Here is a 17,583-nt window from a genome sequence, read left to right on the forward strand (position 1 = left end):
CCCACTCTTCTTGCTTAGGGTCCACTACCCAGATGACCAAGATAAGTTATTTCACGACACGTCCATATAGGCAAGACTGGTGCTAGTTGTATACAAAAAGAGATGTCCAGTCTCTTTCCCAACTAGGAACTATTAAGGCTTGCATAGAACCGAAATGTCATATCTCCTTGCTCTATTAGATCTGTGAATCCTTTGAGTATGGCATTTCAACTATGCTACCTAAGGACGAACATGTGTTAATAAACAAGCACATCACACACATTTATTAATATAATTACCCATCCATGTCATGAAATAAATCTTTATTAATTAATAAATGTCATTCTACTGGCTTTTCAGGGCATATACTCTAACAGGTCGGCACACTACTAATTTAACCATTGGTGATGACCATGAAGAAGATGACGTAGAGCATGAAAAGGAACAAGATACAGAAGATCACATTAATTCTACTTGTGCTCCTAGGCGATCCTTTGTGATGCACCGTGTTATGCTCGCATCAAAAGTAGATGAGTTGACACAACACAACAATCTCTTCACATGCCAGTGTATGATCAAAGAAAGGGTTCGCAACGTCATCATTGATGGAGGTAGCATGGACAATTTCACAGCTAAGGATTTGGTGAAGAAGATCAAGTTAAAGATAGAGAAGCATCATCTTTATCTCTAATTACCTCTGTGTTCTGGCATTTAGATCTATCTGCACCATAAATCTTTCATAGAATTCATCTTGTTAGTTACTTCTCTCAACCCTTTTAAGTCTTTTTATCTTCTAAGTTGCCCTTGCACAACTGTCCTAGAACCTATCATTCCCTCTACCAATAAGCATGGATCTTCTCACCACGCGTGGTAACCATACTAACACAATTTTTAATTACCACCCATTCGACCATTGACTGTTCGTAATTACCACCTATTCAATGAATGACTATCTACCACATTCGAACTCATCGCCCCCTCAGCTAATCAATGTGTTTTCTCTCTCCATGCCTTTCCTCAACGAATGAGATTCGTTTACACAAAACAGTAGAGAATACACCACCGCCCCATCTACCTCTCTTCTCTCTACGCCTCTCTTCTCAACCAACGAGCTAGGTTTCTCTCAGACACAATCTTCAACGAGATTTCTCCCTTGGCCTTCTCCTCCAAGGCACGAAACTGTAGTGGCGTGCTCGGTCTTCTTCCACGAATTGCTGAAGCAGCCATCCCCTTCCCCATACCAAAGCCACGTATCCTGGAACCCATGCGTGTTGCTGCGGACTCTTCTGCAACTTCTACAAAGATTTAGCGGGAGATTTAGATTTTCTCATCTTTCTGGTATGTTTTTCTTATGAAATGGACCTTTTTGGTGTATGATTTCTTTATTTTTTCTTCCTTTTCATTGGAAAAAAGTAGTCAATTTTGAAAATACAGTGAGGGTTATTTCGAATGGGGCCAAGATGATGGTAAATTTTTCTAAAATGAATTTATGGTATGTTTTTTTTCTGAAATGGATACTTCTGGTGTATGATTTCTTTCTTTCTTTCTTTCTTTATTTTCATAGGAAAGTAAAATACACAAATGGTATATTTTTTATTTTAAATGGTATATTTCTAAACAAAGGATTTTTTATTTTTTTTTAATCTTTAAACAATGTAAAATTGTTTTATTAAATCTAGATGTGTTTTAGATCTTTCATTTGGGTGCTGAAATGCAGAGTTGTCCTTTCTAAAGTTCTTCATTTCCAAAAGCCTATTTTGAGGAAATCCCTTTGTACATACAGTCGTCACTCCTACCGATTGAATGGTTTGGTGAAGTGTTCATATTGCGGTGACATGGGTGGTTCGCCGGGGCATGAACCCAGCAACACAAGCAACCATTCCTAGTGCCATGGCCTTGCGCCATGGTCTTTGCAACCGAGCTTCCATGCCATCCAACGGGGTTGGACCACCATCAAACAAACTATAACTGATTTAATGAGCCATTCACAATTTCACAGTCTGAATTACTCTATACTTACACCTACATGGCTTAATTTTTGAGACAAGCATATGACTACCGGCAGGCGTGGTGTCCGGTGCTCCCCCAGCAGCCCTTGAAAATCCAAAGGTCTAAATGCTTCTCACACGCTCAGTCGTACTCATAACCGTGACGTTTTTTTATCCTTCGATGCATGCTCTTCTTATCATTGTGAAACAGAATTTGCCAGTGTTGTATTGTTCACCCCCAATAGAGAACGTGAGCAAGGTTTAGATCGTTTCCGATCCATCATTGAAATTTGTATTAGCATTTTTAAAATTGAACTTTTATTATATTTTCCATTCCGTTTTCAAGGGATTTAGAATACAAGTTGGAATAGGATGCCAATTTTGATTCCTGATTCCGATAATCCAAAAAGTAATTTGAGTTACGAAATTCTTAGGCAAGAATTCATTATTTTAGAATTTCCTAAAGGGTAATGGTGGAGAGAGAGAGAGAGTCATCCTAATCAATTGAGGAAACTATGGTGGAGAGAGAGAGAGAGAGAGAGAGAGAGAGAGAGAGAGAGAGAGTCATCCTAATCAATTGAGGAAACTATGATTGTGATTATGTGAAGAAAAGTGATTTGGTTTAAATTGGCCCGACCTAAAAAGCCATCTTAGCTCCATGGCTGATGTATCTATCCCATGGCTTACCCGAATTGGGTTGTTCTAAACCTTAAGTTGCAGTAATATCTAAGCCACGGCTAAATATTTGATGGGCCTAAAAAGGCCCATCATCATGGCTCAAAAGTTACCTAGAGCATGCTAGACCCATGGCCCTAGGCGGCCAAAGGAATACCCTGACTGACTCCCCATTCTATTCTATTGACGGCAGGCCCATGCTGGCCACGGTCCCACTCTATACAAAGCTAATTACCATGTCATATCCACACGAAGTTAGTAAAGAGTGCCACCATTTATTCACTTGAGAATCATACATGGCATTCCATAATTGCAAATTTGAAATGTAGGCTTACTCAAGTTGCCTAACAAAGCCCATCCATATCATGTAGGCCCGGTCCACAGGCACGAACACATACTCTACTTGAATGATTTCCAGGCCCGTCAATGGACCCGGGGTCCAATTCGGATCCACATTTAGATGGGACATAGGCATGCAACGTGAATTGTGCGAATTACATGGTTCGAAATCACGTCCGATCAGGAGCTTACGTGTACATATGATAAATTGTTGGGAGATGATTTTTTCACCCCCCCTGCATTATGCATTCGCCCCACCTGTTTGTCAGAATGTGTTAAAGTTGCCCACTGTTCACGTTAAAAGGGGGGTGAATGCATACTACAGTGGTGGAGGGTGAAAAAATCATCGCCCTAAATTGTTTCATGTCCTATTATAACATAAACATGGGAATGATAAATTGAACGGTGCCCCTCCAAAAACCAGCCGCAGGGGCACCCCATTGTGTCCACGTCATCCGAATGCATTTATCATAGCACTCAGAAAAGGCAGTAATAAATCGACCCCCAAAATGATAAATCGACTCCCCATGTGTCTATCTCTCTCCTCTTTCTCTCTCTAACCCAAGGAGAGAGAAAGACACATGGGAGTCGATTTATCATATTTGGGTAAAAGTAGTGGAATAATTAATGCACTCTGATGATGTGGATCCAAGGGGTGCCCTTGCAACTGGTTTTTGCAAGGCACTCTTCTGTTTAGCATTCCTTATATCAATACACACAAAACATCTCTATATTTCTTACGCGAGATTTGAAATTGCGTGTGTGAAGTCCAATATATTTCAAAAAGTAGCGGGCCCACTTCGTAGGATGATCCAAACTGTTCATTTGTCGAGCCACAACGTAAATAGGTTGTACCTTGTAAATCATCTTCATAGGATGATCCAAACCCTCCAATCTGTACATGTACTGTACATAATACAAATCTCTATAGATCGAAGGGTTTGGATCATCCTATGAAGTGGGCTCTGCTATATGTCATGAAAAATACTGGACTTCATTCCCGCACAACTTATAAAATCCCTTTCATATTAATAACTAGAGGGAAATGTTATCAGCACTACTACTGTATTTTGATGAGGGAACTCCTCAATTTATTAAAAGTACGGTATGGCCCGCACCATAAGATTATCCAAACTGTCAATTAGATCGGCCACAGCCTTAGGTTGTGCCTCAAAAATCATTTCCATAAGTTGATCCTAACCCTCCGATCTGAATGTTAGAGGGTTGATCCTAACCCCTATAGATCGGAGGGTTAGGATCAACCTATGGAAATGATTTTTGGGGTAAAACCTATTTAGGATGTGGTCCATTTAATGGACGGTTTGGATCATCCTATGGTATTGGCCGTACCGTACTTTTAATAAAGTGAGGAGCTGATAACATTTCCCTAAATAAATAATGCAGGGCAAAACTTATTCTTGTGTATTTATGTTTGTTATAATGGACTGAATGGTTTCAATTTGAACGTTAGGGTTTGGGAGCGACTGGAATTAGGGTTTAGGAGCGACTGGAATTAGGGTTTTTCTCTATGTTTTGGCAGCCACGACAGGCCTCCATCGATCTTCAAGCTCTGCAATGAGAAACATTCCTCCCCCTCAAGAGCTCCTCGATGATCTATGCAGGTCTTTTCTCTGTCGATACACGATTTCTCCCTTCATAATTCAATTTCTCCATTTTTATTTTTATTTTTATTTTTTATGACATGCCTCGTTGAAATTTTCGTTTTTTTTCTGGGGAAGTGTGGAGATTATGGTGATTTGATTGGATAACTTTAGTTGATACATTGAATAAACGATCAGGACTGAGGGATTCATGTTCGCGTTAGTGTTTATGATTGTTTCCATTGCTCTGTTCACGTTAGGGTTTTTGATCCTGTTTTAACTTGATCGTGTTCTCATCCGAGTCCGAGTTCCTAAATACGGGTAAAAATGTTAGTCACAGATCACATTTAAACACTAAAACCCTCCATCAATGCAGATGAAAGAATGCAGTAGTGATCATAAACAATGGATGCAGACATCTCTATCTTCATTGGTTTTTCATCAGCCTGTGGCCCCAGTGAGCAATTTAAATTTAAATCACAGTTACCACAAACTTCATAATTGGATGGGATACTTGATTCGGAAGTTAAGTTCTTCTCACTTCCCAAATTTAGGGGAAGCACGCATCTTAAACACTTCCCGCATGTTTCCTTTTAATTAAGAGTACACTACCTATTTAGGTGATTACTTGTTCTTAAAAGAGTGTTTTCTCCTCTTGATAATGCCGAAGGAGCATATTCTCAACTCAACAAAGCCTTTGTCACAAACTAGTTGGGGTGGGCTGAACGAGCATATTAAAAAATGAATATATTTAAAACTTAAAAACTCATCTTTTTTTTCTTTTTTTGAATGGTAGCAAATTTCATTCAAAAAGGGAAGACCGAGCAAGTCCACCCCACCAATACAAATACAGAACTAAATTGAAATATAAAAGTACAAAGAACCAAATATCCCTATCAAGGGGGTAAAAAATAAAAAAACTCTAATTCCTGCTTATGTACTCCATCCCTAACAAGCTTGTCGGCGGTCCCATTTGCAGTTCGTCTCACATGCATGGATGTGAGAGAGGAACCTACAGATCTGTCTTTAATCTCATCAACGAAGCGGGCGAATCTCTCTGCTTCACTGGCATCTGCAAGCCCAATTGGCCCAGTAAAAGCCCAAATAACTTTCCCCAAAGAGTCCCTCAGCACACCCCAATACCAGTTGGCCCGGGGTTGCCAAATCTAGAACCATCAAAGTTTAGCTTCAATATACCATCTGTGGGTGGCTGCCAAAGTTGCACAACCGAAGGACGGTTTTCCTTGCTATTTACTTATAACTCTCCATCCCTCTCATAATTCAAAAGCCGAAACAAACCGGAATAATGGAATAGATTTAGCCCAAGCAATAGTTAGTGCGATTACTTTGATAAAAAGAAAATAGGAAGATTTGATCACTCCCTCAAATATTCTTCTTTCCATAACACCCACATGGTGGCCAACAAAAAAAGCGACCAAAGCACCCTCCCTTTCTTTCTCCATGGAACCAACGACCAACATTCAAGCAAGTCTTGAAGGTTAGAAGGGAAGACCCAATTAATCCCAAACCTGGACAAAATACCATGCCACACCTCCCTGGAAACTCTACAATGGATAAAGGTATGGTCCACTGATTCTCCTGCCTCTATGCATAAATCACAATGGTCCACAATTAGCATCCTACGGACCCTGAGAAAGTCCACCGTTTGAATCCGTCCACGAAGTGCCGCCCAACAGAACGTGCACACCCTCGAAGAAGCTTCGATTTTCCATACTCCTGCTTCAATTGGGAGCGCAGGATAAGGAACCAGATGGTTGTAGACAGATTTGATAGTAAAAACTTATGTTTATCATTTTTCAAAAACCTAACATTAAGTCTTAAGTTTGAAATGAAACTTATGTAGATCATTTTCCGAAAACCTAACATTAAGTCTACATGGATAAAATATGTGAAACTACGAATTCCTAAAAGTTGTAAACTTGTAATTCTAATCCAATAGAACGTGCACACCCTCGAAGAAGCTTCGATTTTCCATACTCCTGCTTCAATTGGGAGCGCATGATAAGGAACCAGATGGTTGTAGAAAGATTTGATAGTAAAAACTTATGTAGATCATTTTTCAAAAACCGAACATTAAGTCTTAAGTTTGAAATGAAACTTATGTAGATCATTTTCCGAAAACCTAACATTAAGTCTACATGGATAAAATATGTGAAACTACGAATTCCTAAAAGTTTTAAACTTGTAATTCTAATCAGTCTCGAAGTCTTCTTCATTACTTGTAATCCTTATGTACAACAACCCTTCCACCCTAACATACTATATATCCCTACACTTTATATGCACTTTTTGTTTGCTTCCAATGAAACTTATTACATACTTCATGTTGACTTTCATTGATGTTTCATGTACGTTTCTTCTTTACTTTGTAGCTTTTTGCTTCCCGCATTTATACTTTTCTAAATCCCCCGCTTCCTGCTATTGATTCTCACATCTCTTTTTCCACTAGCTTCTTCTCACCATGACATATGTTTTAACTCTCACTAATTGGACATATCTGCTATTTTTTCTGTTGATCTTGGAAATCTTGTGGATGATCTTTGGCATGTGCATGTTTGGAGGTGTTACAAAATGTTATACCTAGAATTTTCGGTTTGGGTGTTGTTATTTCTTAGCCAGGAGTTTTATTGGTGAATATTAGAGAGAGAGAAAAAAGCTTCATCTTCAAACAAAGCAAGTGTTGATAAGCACTTTCTTTAGCAAATAGGTTTTGAGAATTACACAGGTATAGAAAGGAGGCAATAAATGCTGCTTCTCTGCTTCCGTCACTCAAGTATACTTCAATTCGTCGTGATTTGATGGTTAAATATTAAGATGCTTTACCTCTACTTTTCTTTTTAAATGAAGAATCTTTTTAAATAAATCTGTTGGATATTCTAGTTCCTTAACTTCACACTTAGATCCAATGCATGGTTGAAATGGAATTTGTATTTGATTCCTAAAACTCCTCTGCAGTCAGTATTTTCTTGGTCACAATACATAGTAATTTGAATAAACAAACTCTTTCATGTTAAAATTGGTCTTTGCTTCATCTAAAAGCACTCTATACTGATGATAAGCGATGCAATCATCTTATTATACACTATTCTAATACTTTACTGCAAGAGTTCCTATGCATGATATATAAGTATATACCATATCTGAAGCATCGTTGTAAATCTCGTTTCGTTTCGTCCGAAATAGACGAAACGTTTCGGTTTCGGCTGAAAACCGGAACGAAATGACGAAAATTTCGTTTCGTTCCGGATTTCGGCCGAAATCGACCGAAATTTACTGAAATTTACAGAAATTTGACGAAATTGTCCGAAATTTTCCGAAATTTCGTTTCGGTGGCCAAAACGAAATGGGCACCGAAACAAAATTTACAACTATGATCTGAAGTCTTACTATGTCAGGATTACCATTGGAATATTTTGTTTCTCATTGAAGGTTTGATTTGTGCTTTTGGTTCCATTCTTCAAAATATTATTATGTGGGATTTGTGCATCTGTTTGTTTAAGCCTTGTCAATATTTCTGCTCTTTTCAAATGTTCTAGCACAGGTAAGCTTTTCGTGGGGCCACCTGATTATTTTTATATAGGGGACATCTTGTTTAATATCACTTTCTGCCTGAATTAACATCAAGCAATTTCCACTTTCTGCAGTCGATTTGTTTTGAATGTCCCGCAAGAAGACCTACAGTCATTTGAGAGGATTTTATTTCTTGTGGAACAAGCACATTGGTTCTATGAGGACAATTCCATGGAACAGAATCCATTACTGAAGTCGCTCTCTCTCAGGGAATTCACATCTTTGAGTATCCTATTCCTCTGATCTCTGTTACGTACTGATGGGGTATTGGCTTCCCTGGTTTTGGGTGTATCAAAGTTGAAGAAGACTCTTTTTTTTTTACTTGTAGGCTGTTTTTGTTTTATGATACCAGATCTTTAATGCTAAAATGTCATTTCTGCAATCTTTCAAAACGCAAGGTCCATCCTATCTTTTCCTCAAATAGGAGCCCACTGGAGTAGTCATATTTGTTACAACAGCCGACTACGTTTTTTGTCCCCTTGAAAATGTGCCTTAGTGTTGTTATGTATGTGTTCTATTGTTGCTTTTATGGTAGATCTGCTGGTTAGAAGGTTTTATGGCATCAAATTGTTTATGATGCTTAGATAATCTCTTCTGGCAGGTACATATTCTTATTTATTGCTCCCCATTTTTTCTTAACTCTTATAGTGTTCAATAGCTGCGCTGCACTAAGACCGTATATTGCTCACATAGACGACATATACAAGGACTTCACTTCCTATAAAGTTCGAGTTCCAGTAACTGGGGCAATAATTTTGGATGAATCTCATGAACGGGTAAGCTCATACTAGACAAGCAGAAAAACATGAATCATCGTAGAGACAAGCAGACAAGCAGAAAAACAATGCCATTAATCTTTCAATATGACACATCCAGAATAGGCATTTTGCAAGTCCGATTTTAGGACATGTGATTAGTATACCACCTTAGGTTTACCGCATCAATCTATCATTCAAAAAAAAAAAAAAAAATGTTACCACATCAATCTCTACATTTGCATTCCAAACACATCTGAGTCTTATCATCCTAGAAAAATTACCTCTTTGGGTGGGGATATGGATACTCCCATGACCTGATTTGTATGGAGCTCCCAATTCCATTGCCAAGTATAATACATGCCTCCAAGGGCTTTGACCTGAAGTCTTTCATTTGGTTGCATTTCTAATTTGGAATTTAAGCATTTAAGGAAGCATTGACTACATGCAAGATATACTGTTCCATACTCCATCTATTCCAAATATGTGTGTAGCCTGCATATCCAAAGAAACCTGAGACATGCCACCAAAACCTGTCTTGTCCTGGGTATTTATCTCCTTAAACTTCCTCCTTTGTAAAAGGGTGCCAGCTTCCAACAAATCTCCTCTGTTGCTCATCAATGCAACATCTAAGTGTGACATTTGACCTTTGTTTAAAAGCTCCGAGTCAAGCATCTACTTGCCCGAGTCAACTTCCCTTTACTTGGCTGAGTTATTGTTCGGGTCCGATTTTGCCCTACCAAGTCAATCAAAACTTTTGTGACTCACCCATGTTAATGAAAAATTGACCGCATCAACCATTGACTTGCCCGAGTTGACTGCCTTTTACCTTGTGGCCCAGTTCTTGTCCAAGTCTGAGTTTTGAAACACTGCATTTGACCACACCATCCAAGTAATTTACGAATTACGAATTCTATTTTTTGTAAAAGGGTGTCCTTGTCATTGAAGAAATACATTTGTCATTGTAAGCTTAAGCTGTACCAGCTTGTTCTTGATGTGCACCATGTGCATTGCATTTTGCAGTGTTTATTAGTGAAAGGTTGGAAGGCTGGAGCAAGTTGGAGCTTTCCCCGCGGAAAAAAGAACAAAGATGAGGAAGATCACACATGCGCCATTCGAGAAGTATGTGTTTCTCACTGAAACTCCTTTTACCATTTTTAAATGATATTGTTCTGTTATTTGTCTTTCTTTTTGAAATGCTCTTATTGAAAGCTTTAGAATTAGGTTTGTTGATGGCATATGTACTGCTGTTTATGGACATTCTTTATTCGGATGGTGGGCAATGGCGGAGCCAGGAATTTACACTTGGGGGGGGGGGGTCAAGAATTTGCTTGGGGAGGGGGGCAAAAAGTTTTATTTTTACCAATACCTGGAATTTAATGATTTTGAATTGTGATTCTTTATGTACTAGTTTTGACATTAGTTAGCAAAACGGGGTCAAGAATTTGCTTGGGGAGGGGGGCAAAAAGTTTTATTTTTACCAATACCTGGAATTTAATGATTTTGAATTGTGATTCTTTATGTACTAGTTTTGACATTAGTTAGCAAAACGTGATTCGCCAAAAAGACGGGACGGCAAAAATTCGAGTTTTAATATGACACTGGTTCAAAAAAACGTAGTAAAAAAAAGGAAAACACAAGAAAATGAGTTTAGAATTTTGTCATTTACAAAGTATGATGGGGTAAAATTGGAAAGTTGGCCTAAAAAAGTGTTTAAAACGCATTTTAAATTTGTTTAAAACGTTTGCCTAAAAAAAAGGCGTTGTGAAAGTTTTAAACGGCACACCAATAAAACGCGTTTTTTTCAAAAAAAAAAAAATGGAGTTTTGTTAACTATGGTTTTGACTTGTGTTGGTTTTTTATTAAATGGACTTGTATTGCTGAAATTAATGACATGTTTTATTTGAATCTTATCTGAATGATGTTATTAAATTGATAACATACAACTTGGCTATCAAATTACTATTGATATACACTCAATTAATAAAATATTTAGTTAACTAAACACTAATTGTCTGAAAATTGTAATTTTCTCTGAATTTTTTTTATTTTGGAATTTTTTTCATGAAAAATAACTTTACCAAATGCTAAAAAAATAGATGAAGTCTATGAAAAAAATTAGATAAAGTCCATGTAATCCGTTTGATAAAGATGATCACAAGATAATATCAAAATGTTCATCAGTTCTTGGCATCATGCACAAATTCCAGAAATAAATATAAATATTAATTGAAGATCTCAACAGAGATGCAGAAACTTGATGGAATATTTTTCTCTGGAAAATTTTTTCTTTCCTCAATTTAGAGCGAAATAATATGATTACGGTTAATCCAGAGGTCTCATCATAAATTGATGGTCCCTCTAAATAAAAATTGAACAAGGTCTGTTTAAGTTATTTTGTTTTCATGGATTAAAAAAGTAGGCAATTTTACAATTTTTTTCCTTTCCAAACTTTTCCACAAAATTCTAGCAATCCAAACAGGGCCTTATGTTATTGATATTTGCACTACCATCAAAATATGGAAAAACCAAACCTGGGCCTTAGGTTATTGATATTTACACTACCATCAAAACATGGAAAAACCAAACATGAAACACCTGGTTTTTTGGCATTGGTGATGCTTTTGGTAAATTCAATCCAGTTTTACAGCTAGAAAATAAAAAAGGAACCTTAAAAATAGATGAATAGAGGAGTGTTAAGAGGAGATGACTCCTGGATTTATACAAAGCCCTACGGCCCCTACCTCATTTTGCCCTTTGAAAAGCTCTCTTTTGCCTATTTAAAATCAGCCACTGTGAACATGGAATTAGAGGTTGAGAGTGTGAGAGATATTGAGATAGATAGAGATTGAGGGAGAGTGGGAAAGAAAGAGAGAGATTCTGATAGAGTGGGAGAAGCAAAGCATATAGTTGGAAGTAAATCCCCAAAAAATTGCCGAGTATCTTTCCTCACGTTGTTCTCTTTTGCCGACTTGCACATAGAGTTATTAGAGAAATACCAATAATGGCATTGCCCCTCTTCCAAAAAAATGGAAAAATTAAAGGGGGCAAAAGGGCAATTCCGGAAAACTCAATTATGGGATAAAACAGAATCAATATTTTTACGAATTTTAGGGCCATGTCACTTCGGAAATGTAGACTAAAAAATCTGTGGGGGGGGGGGGGGGGGTGCGGTAGCCATATCACTTTGGAATTTAAAATAAAAAATTTCTGCACATATTAGAGATTTTGCAAATCATTGGGGGGCTGTGGCCCTCTGCACGCTATATGTGGTTCTGCCCCTGATGGTGGGGAAGCTTCCCCTTACGCTCACTAAATTGTAGGCAAGGACCTCTATTTTTAGTAACTGGAATCTTTCTCATGATATGCACTGGTCATTAATAATTATGGAATCTACTACTATATCAATTAAAATGATTCTTCTCTTTTGAGTCTATCCTTTTTTTTTTTTTTTTTTTTTGAATAGTCTCTTTTGGGTCTATCTATGCACTAAACACATAATCTGAGATGGTATGCCTATGGGTTCAGGGTAAGAAAAAATTCTCATGTTATGCATATAATATCATCAATTGTATCTTTTTAACTCCCCGCTATGAATTTTTTAACTTGTAACCGTTGAAACTTGTTTGAGTAAAAGTTCTCATGCTTTGTATATAATATCATCAATTATATCTATTTAACTTCCCACTATGAATTTTTACTTCGTAACCGTCGGAACCTGTTTGAGTTGCATTGAGGCTTTGTTGTTTTGGTTGACCTTTTTTTTCCTCCAAAAGCATCGTTTCTATCATTGTTGCCTGAACTTGTAAGCAGTGATGACAACTCATCAGGCACCATGTCTAACACTTTATCCATCCACTAGCGAATTTGCAAATTTATCCAGTCTGATAACTTATCAAATGGTTATCGGTTTCTTGAATGTGTGTCTGCAATTCGACATGTCAATGTTGCACCTATGAATCTGATGTATACAGGCAGACAGGTGTGATGTCAATCATTTGTTAAAATCAGCAGGTCACCATTATAACAGTTTTTTTTTTCAAATAAATCTGACCAAGTAAGGGTGAAACTGTTCCATCTTCCGCGATGACATTTTATTTGAATAAAATTCTAAAAGAGAACTTTCTCAAAAAAAAAAAAAAACCTCTAAAAGTGAACCTTTATTTATTCATTTATTTTGATCGAATGAAGTAAATTTTATTTAGGCTACTGATGTTGGCACTACCATGTTTTGATAATTGCACTAAGTCACCTTGTCTTTTCCTTTTTAATTGGCTTTGCAGAGCTTTTTGGGAATTGTAATAACTTTTGAAGGCTCGTCAAACAAAAGCCCAATGTTATTGCCGAAACAAAAAGAGTTCATTCCTTCGAACATATGGCATTCTTCTACTGCAACATATCTATGGGAATCCTACTGCAACATGTCGAACTAGGTTTTGCTCTAATGCCAATCTGATGTAGGACGGATCCATGGAAGGGTCTGGACACGTAGCTCTAGTTACCAATTCGACGTAGGACGATCTATGGAAGGGAGTATCGTTCAAATATCAGGCTCAGGTTTTAGTTGACTAGGGTGAGGAATAATGTATGTGCAATGGAAATAGGCTATACAGGCTGTAGGGATTTGAATACAATGGAAAGAATATATTGTTGTACTAGGGAATATGGGTGAAAATTAGGATTTTGTATTCTAAAATATGTGATTAGATTGCCATTCAAAAAACAATATGTGATTAGATTGGAAAAGTATTTCAACTAGGTTTAGTAGGTGTGCAACTTGGGTTGGGCTCAGCCCGAACCTGACTGGTTCAACCCGATTTCGGCTCGCGTTGGGTTAGGATTAGGAAAAGCGAACCCAATTTAATTTCGGGTTGGGTTAGGGTTGAGGCCTTCAACAACTCGACCTGGTTCAAACCCGACCTCCAACAAATTTTATCATGATTTTTTTAAAATCTTAAAGTTATGTTTTTTTTCCGTTTTTTTTTTTTTTTTTGCCCTTGCCCAACCCGAACCTAACTCGACTCAACCCGACCCTATTTGCAAAAAATGGGCTAGACAGGTTGGGTTAGGGTTGAGAGATTTAGAGGCCAGTTGGGTTAGGGTTGAGGGAATGCTTTCTTGGTTGGGTTAGGGTTGGTCTGAACCCGACCCAGGCCAGCCCAAGTTGCACCTCTAAAGTTTAGGGTAGGTTTGGAGGGTGCAAACGTATGCCGGGAATGTACATAGATGTATGCCGGAAAGGACTCTACGAGCCCTCTACGAATTAAAAAGTCTTAAATAACATTTGAAAAACTAAATAAAACTCTTTTAACACTAAGGATGTGCTCCATCCTTATAACTCCTTGATTCTTCAACGCATCTTAGATGGTCTCGTCACAGTTTTCTGTTGTCCATGGTGGGAGGGAAAATGTACCAAACTAGCTAAACTGTGTCAGTCGAGAGGAGCTTCAAGCTTCGGAACAATTGAATGGCCACTTTGTCAGCGTTTGGTGCAAGCGAGAATTTGTGGGATCAATGGTGTCATTTTAAACCTTAAAATGCTTATACTACTCATAATCTGTGCACTCCATGTGATAAGCCACTTGATGATGAGAGTTACTACGGCTTTTGGCATTTATACAAGTACTTATTTTCAGAATTTTCGTCTTCCAGATACACACACATATACTCAACTCAACTAAGCCTTTGTCCCAGATTCACACATATATAAATTATAATATATATAATGTCATTTTATATTTTTTAATATTTTTTTTGCATATGAGTTGGCAGTTCTGAATTGTTTTGGCTCATGGCAGGACTAACTGACAAGTTTTTAGACATTGAGACCAGTTACCACATTGATGCGACACTGGTCTCTAGACTCTCCTACAAAATTGTGTAGATATAAATGGAAGGAGAGTTCTCGAACTTATACATTTCGCTCTAATTCACTGTTTAAGTATGGCTTCTTTTGGTGTAGAATTAATTGATGAACTTATAATGCACATAAAGAAGACCTCATGCTTTCTTTGCTTCTTTTTGAATTTTTTTTTTGCACTTTCTCATCCGCTTCAACCTTGTGCACAGAAACAAACCTTATCACTTACCGTGATGATGATGGATGCAGGTTCTAGAGGAAACAGGTTTCGATGTTTCTAAACTATTAAAATTGGAGGATCATATTGAAGTTACAATTGGACAACAGAGAGTCAGGCTTTACATAATTGCTGGTGTAAAGGAGGATACTTTCTTTGCCCCACTAACTAAGAAGGAGATCAGTGTATGTGTCCCCTTCCATCTTTGGATGCCCTATAGATCAATGGAACTTCCATAATGCTGTTGAATCTCATTATTTAAATTCTATGATTTGGCCGGCACTTTGAATTTATTGCCGATGCGCATGTCGTGTCGTGTTCGACACGACACCCATGTCCACTCGTGTCGACACTCCTTTAGACACATTTAAGCGTACATCTAGAAGTGTCAGTAACTTTATATGTATGTATGTGTATAAGTGTGACACTATTTCTAGATTTTTAGGGGTTGCCATGTTAGATTCCTCATATCCGTTTAGAAACTCGGAACACGAATCCGTGTCCACAAATCATGATTATATGTACTTTACTTTCTATTTTAGGCGTGTCCCCGTTTCTAAATTTTGGGAGTTCGCCGTGTCCGACACTCCGTGTCCATGTCGACACACGACACTCGTGTCCGTGTCCACAAATCATAGTTTAAACTTGACTGAGTTGCCTCAGTTTAGTAGGACCCTTAGGGAAACAGAAAATGAAAGAATGATTTTGGAACCAACTGCCAAGTTTGATGTTCAAATCTCTAAGTTTTAGTGCTACACATGTTTTGTTGGTTACAGGAAATTTCATGGCATCGGCTTGATGAACTTCAGCCAGCAAGCAATGATCCAATATCTCGGGGAGCCAATGGCCTGAAGCTTTATATGGTGGCTCCATTCTTGCCGTGAGTATTTGTGAATTGTGTCTACAGCATCTGGTAAATACTATGATGCCTTGCAAATTTGATTTACAGTAACTGATAATATCATCATGTAGGTCTCTTAAAGCTTGGATTTCAGCACATCCACCTCTTGCAGCTCAAAAATCTGAAGGGTCTCCCAAAGGTCTTCCCTTATTCCCCCTTTTTTCCCTTCCCTGAAGAAGTTGTTTCATGGCAGGATGGTTACACCCCTGTTCATTTTGACAATTTTCAAAATCTTGCACCGACTTAAATTTCTTCTTTTGAGTTTCTGACTCAAGTAGGCCAATTCAATTGAATATTTTCCCAATTTTTTAAGATGTGCTTGTATCCTAGACAAACTGAATTTACTCAACTGAGTCTCAATTGGTTCTGTAATTTTCAGAAATTTGTTCTCTGTTCCTTGAGTTATGAGATCAAGTTTACCGAGTCCATGAATGACTTCCCAATTTTTATAAAAAATAGGAATTTGGACTTGCACTTTGAAACAAGTTGATGTGTAGTTTTTAGTTTTCAGACATTGGATGATCATGTCAGCAGCCAATTCGTAATAAAATCAGAATTGGGAGTCAGTGCTTGTAAGTTGTAACCCCAAGTATCATGTTGACTCAGCCAAGCACTGGACCAATCTCCAAGTTTTCATACATATTTTGCATTTAGGTGTCTATATTTTGTTTTGGCCATTTTCTCAAAACAAAGGAACATAATTCTTATTTTCGCATTAGTTTTTGGATATCTACTCAAATTCTTCACATTATGTTACTAACAATAATCTGTGTTTTTTTTTTTGAAAGGTAACAGAATTTTTTTTTTCTTTAACAATAATCTGTTTTTCCTTGTTTTCCCCAAGGTACATGTGTGTGGAAAGCAAAGAACAATTCCTCAGGTGGCTTGATGACAAGTGAGGGCCCTTCAACTAAACTTGTACCTGAAATTCAGCCTACGGATAACCGCCCTGGTAAAAGCTTTAGAAATTTCAAGTTTGATACCATTTCCATAATTAAAGCAATGGAAGTAGGTTTCTCATCTAAATAAAATTTACTTCCCAGTATTCATCCTTAAAAATAGCTGTTGTTTGCCACTAGCTTTGCTCAGTCCCTGCCACTGTCAAGGGCAACGCATGCTGTGTTGTAATAGATGGGTGTATGAATCATAAATGTATCTCTGATGTCTTCTGTTAATAAAAAGAAAAATGACATTATCTTATGTCTGAGTTGTTGGAATTGAATTTTCTTTGAATTTTGTGGTCTTTGGATCCCCCAAAAATTATTGGCACTACCATCTTTTAATAGTTGCACAAACTTAGCCTGTCTTTCCTTTTTTAAAATGCGGTAGTGCCAATATCAGTAGTCAAATTATTTCTTGCAATACTTGAACTCCTTGGAACACCAATTTCTTATGGAAGGCATTCCTGGAATTTTTTTTCTGCTGTTTGGTTAACATCCCTGTCATTTACTGTAATATTGAATCGATAGTTGCTTAACCATCCCAATACTGCCTCTCATGGAGAGCATCTGGAGGGTGGTCACCTTGGGTTCCACGCTAAACTAATTCCTTCTTTTTATTCTCGAAGCCCCTCAATTTAGGGCTCCTTAGGATCTAGGGAAAATGAGTTTTGAATTTCCATGGGAAAGAAGTATTAGGGTACAGTAAGAGAGAAATTAGAAGGTGGCCTCACATCTT

The 17,583-nt window shown here is 37.7% G+C and overlaps 1 protein-coding gene across 1 annotated transcript; it reads left to right on the forward strand.

Annotated features, from left to right (window-relative positions):
- The first annotated feature begins 4,406 nt into the window (after positions 1-4,406).
- LOC143860675 (mRNA-decapping enzyme subunit 2-like) lies at positions 4,407-17,106 on the forward strand. The gene is made up of 8 exons (XM_077371444.1): positions 4,407-4,603; positions 8,248-8,399; positions 8,822-8,949; positions 9,952-10,050; positions 15,038-15,190; positions 15,782-15,885; positions 15,978-16,045; positions 16,751-17,106. Exons 1-8 carry the CDS (start codon positions 4,557-4,559, stop codon positions 16,933-16,935), a joined length of 936 nt encoding a protein of 311 aa, XP_077227559.1. The 5' UTR covers positions 4,407-4,556; the 3' UTR covers positions 16,936-17,106.
- The last annotated feature ends 477 nt before the right edge of the window (positions 17,107-17,583 follow it).

This window comes from Tasmannia lanceolata, unplaced genomic scaffold (genome assembly GCF_043159265.1).
Source record: "Tasmannia lanceolata isolate RefF3 unplaced genomic scaffold, GAP_Taslan_0.1 ptg000037l, whole genome shotgun sequence".
NCBI lineage: Eukaryota > Viridiplantae > Streptophyta > Magnoliopsida > Canellales > Winteraceae > Tasmannia > Tasmannia lanceolata.

Bases quoted from the DNA above. Each gene is read 5' to 3' on its own strand.
- LOC143860675 (XM_077371444.1), top strand. From the start codon at position 4,557: ATGAGAAACATTCCTCCCCCTCAAGAGCTCCTCGATGATCTATGCAG. The intron at 8,950-9,951 runs GTAAGCTCATAC...TGCATTTTGCAG, and splicing joins TGGATGAATCTCATGAACGG to TGTTTATTAGTGAAAGGTTG. The intron at 15,191-15,781 runs GTATGTGTCCCC...TGTTGGTTACAG, and splicing joins TAACTAAGAAGGAGATCAGT to GAAATTTCATGGCATCGGCT.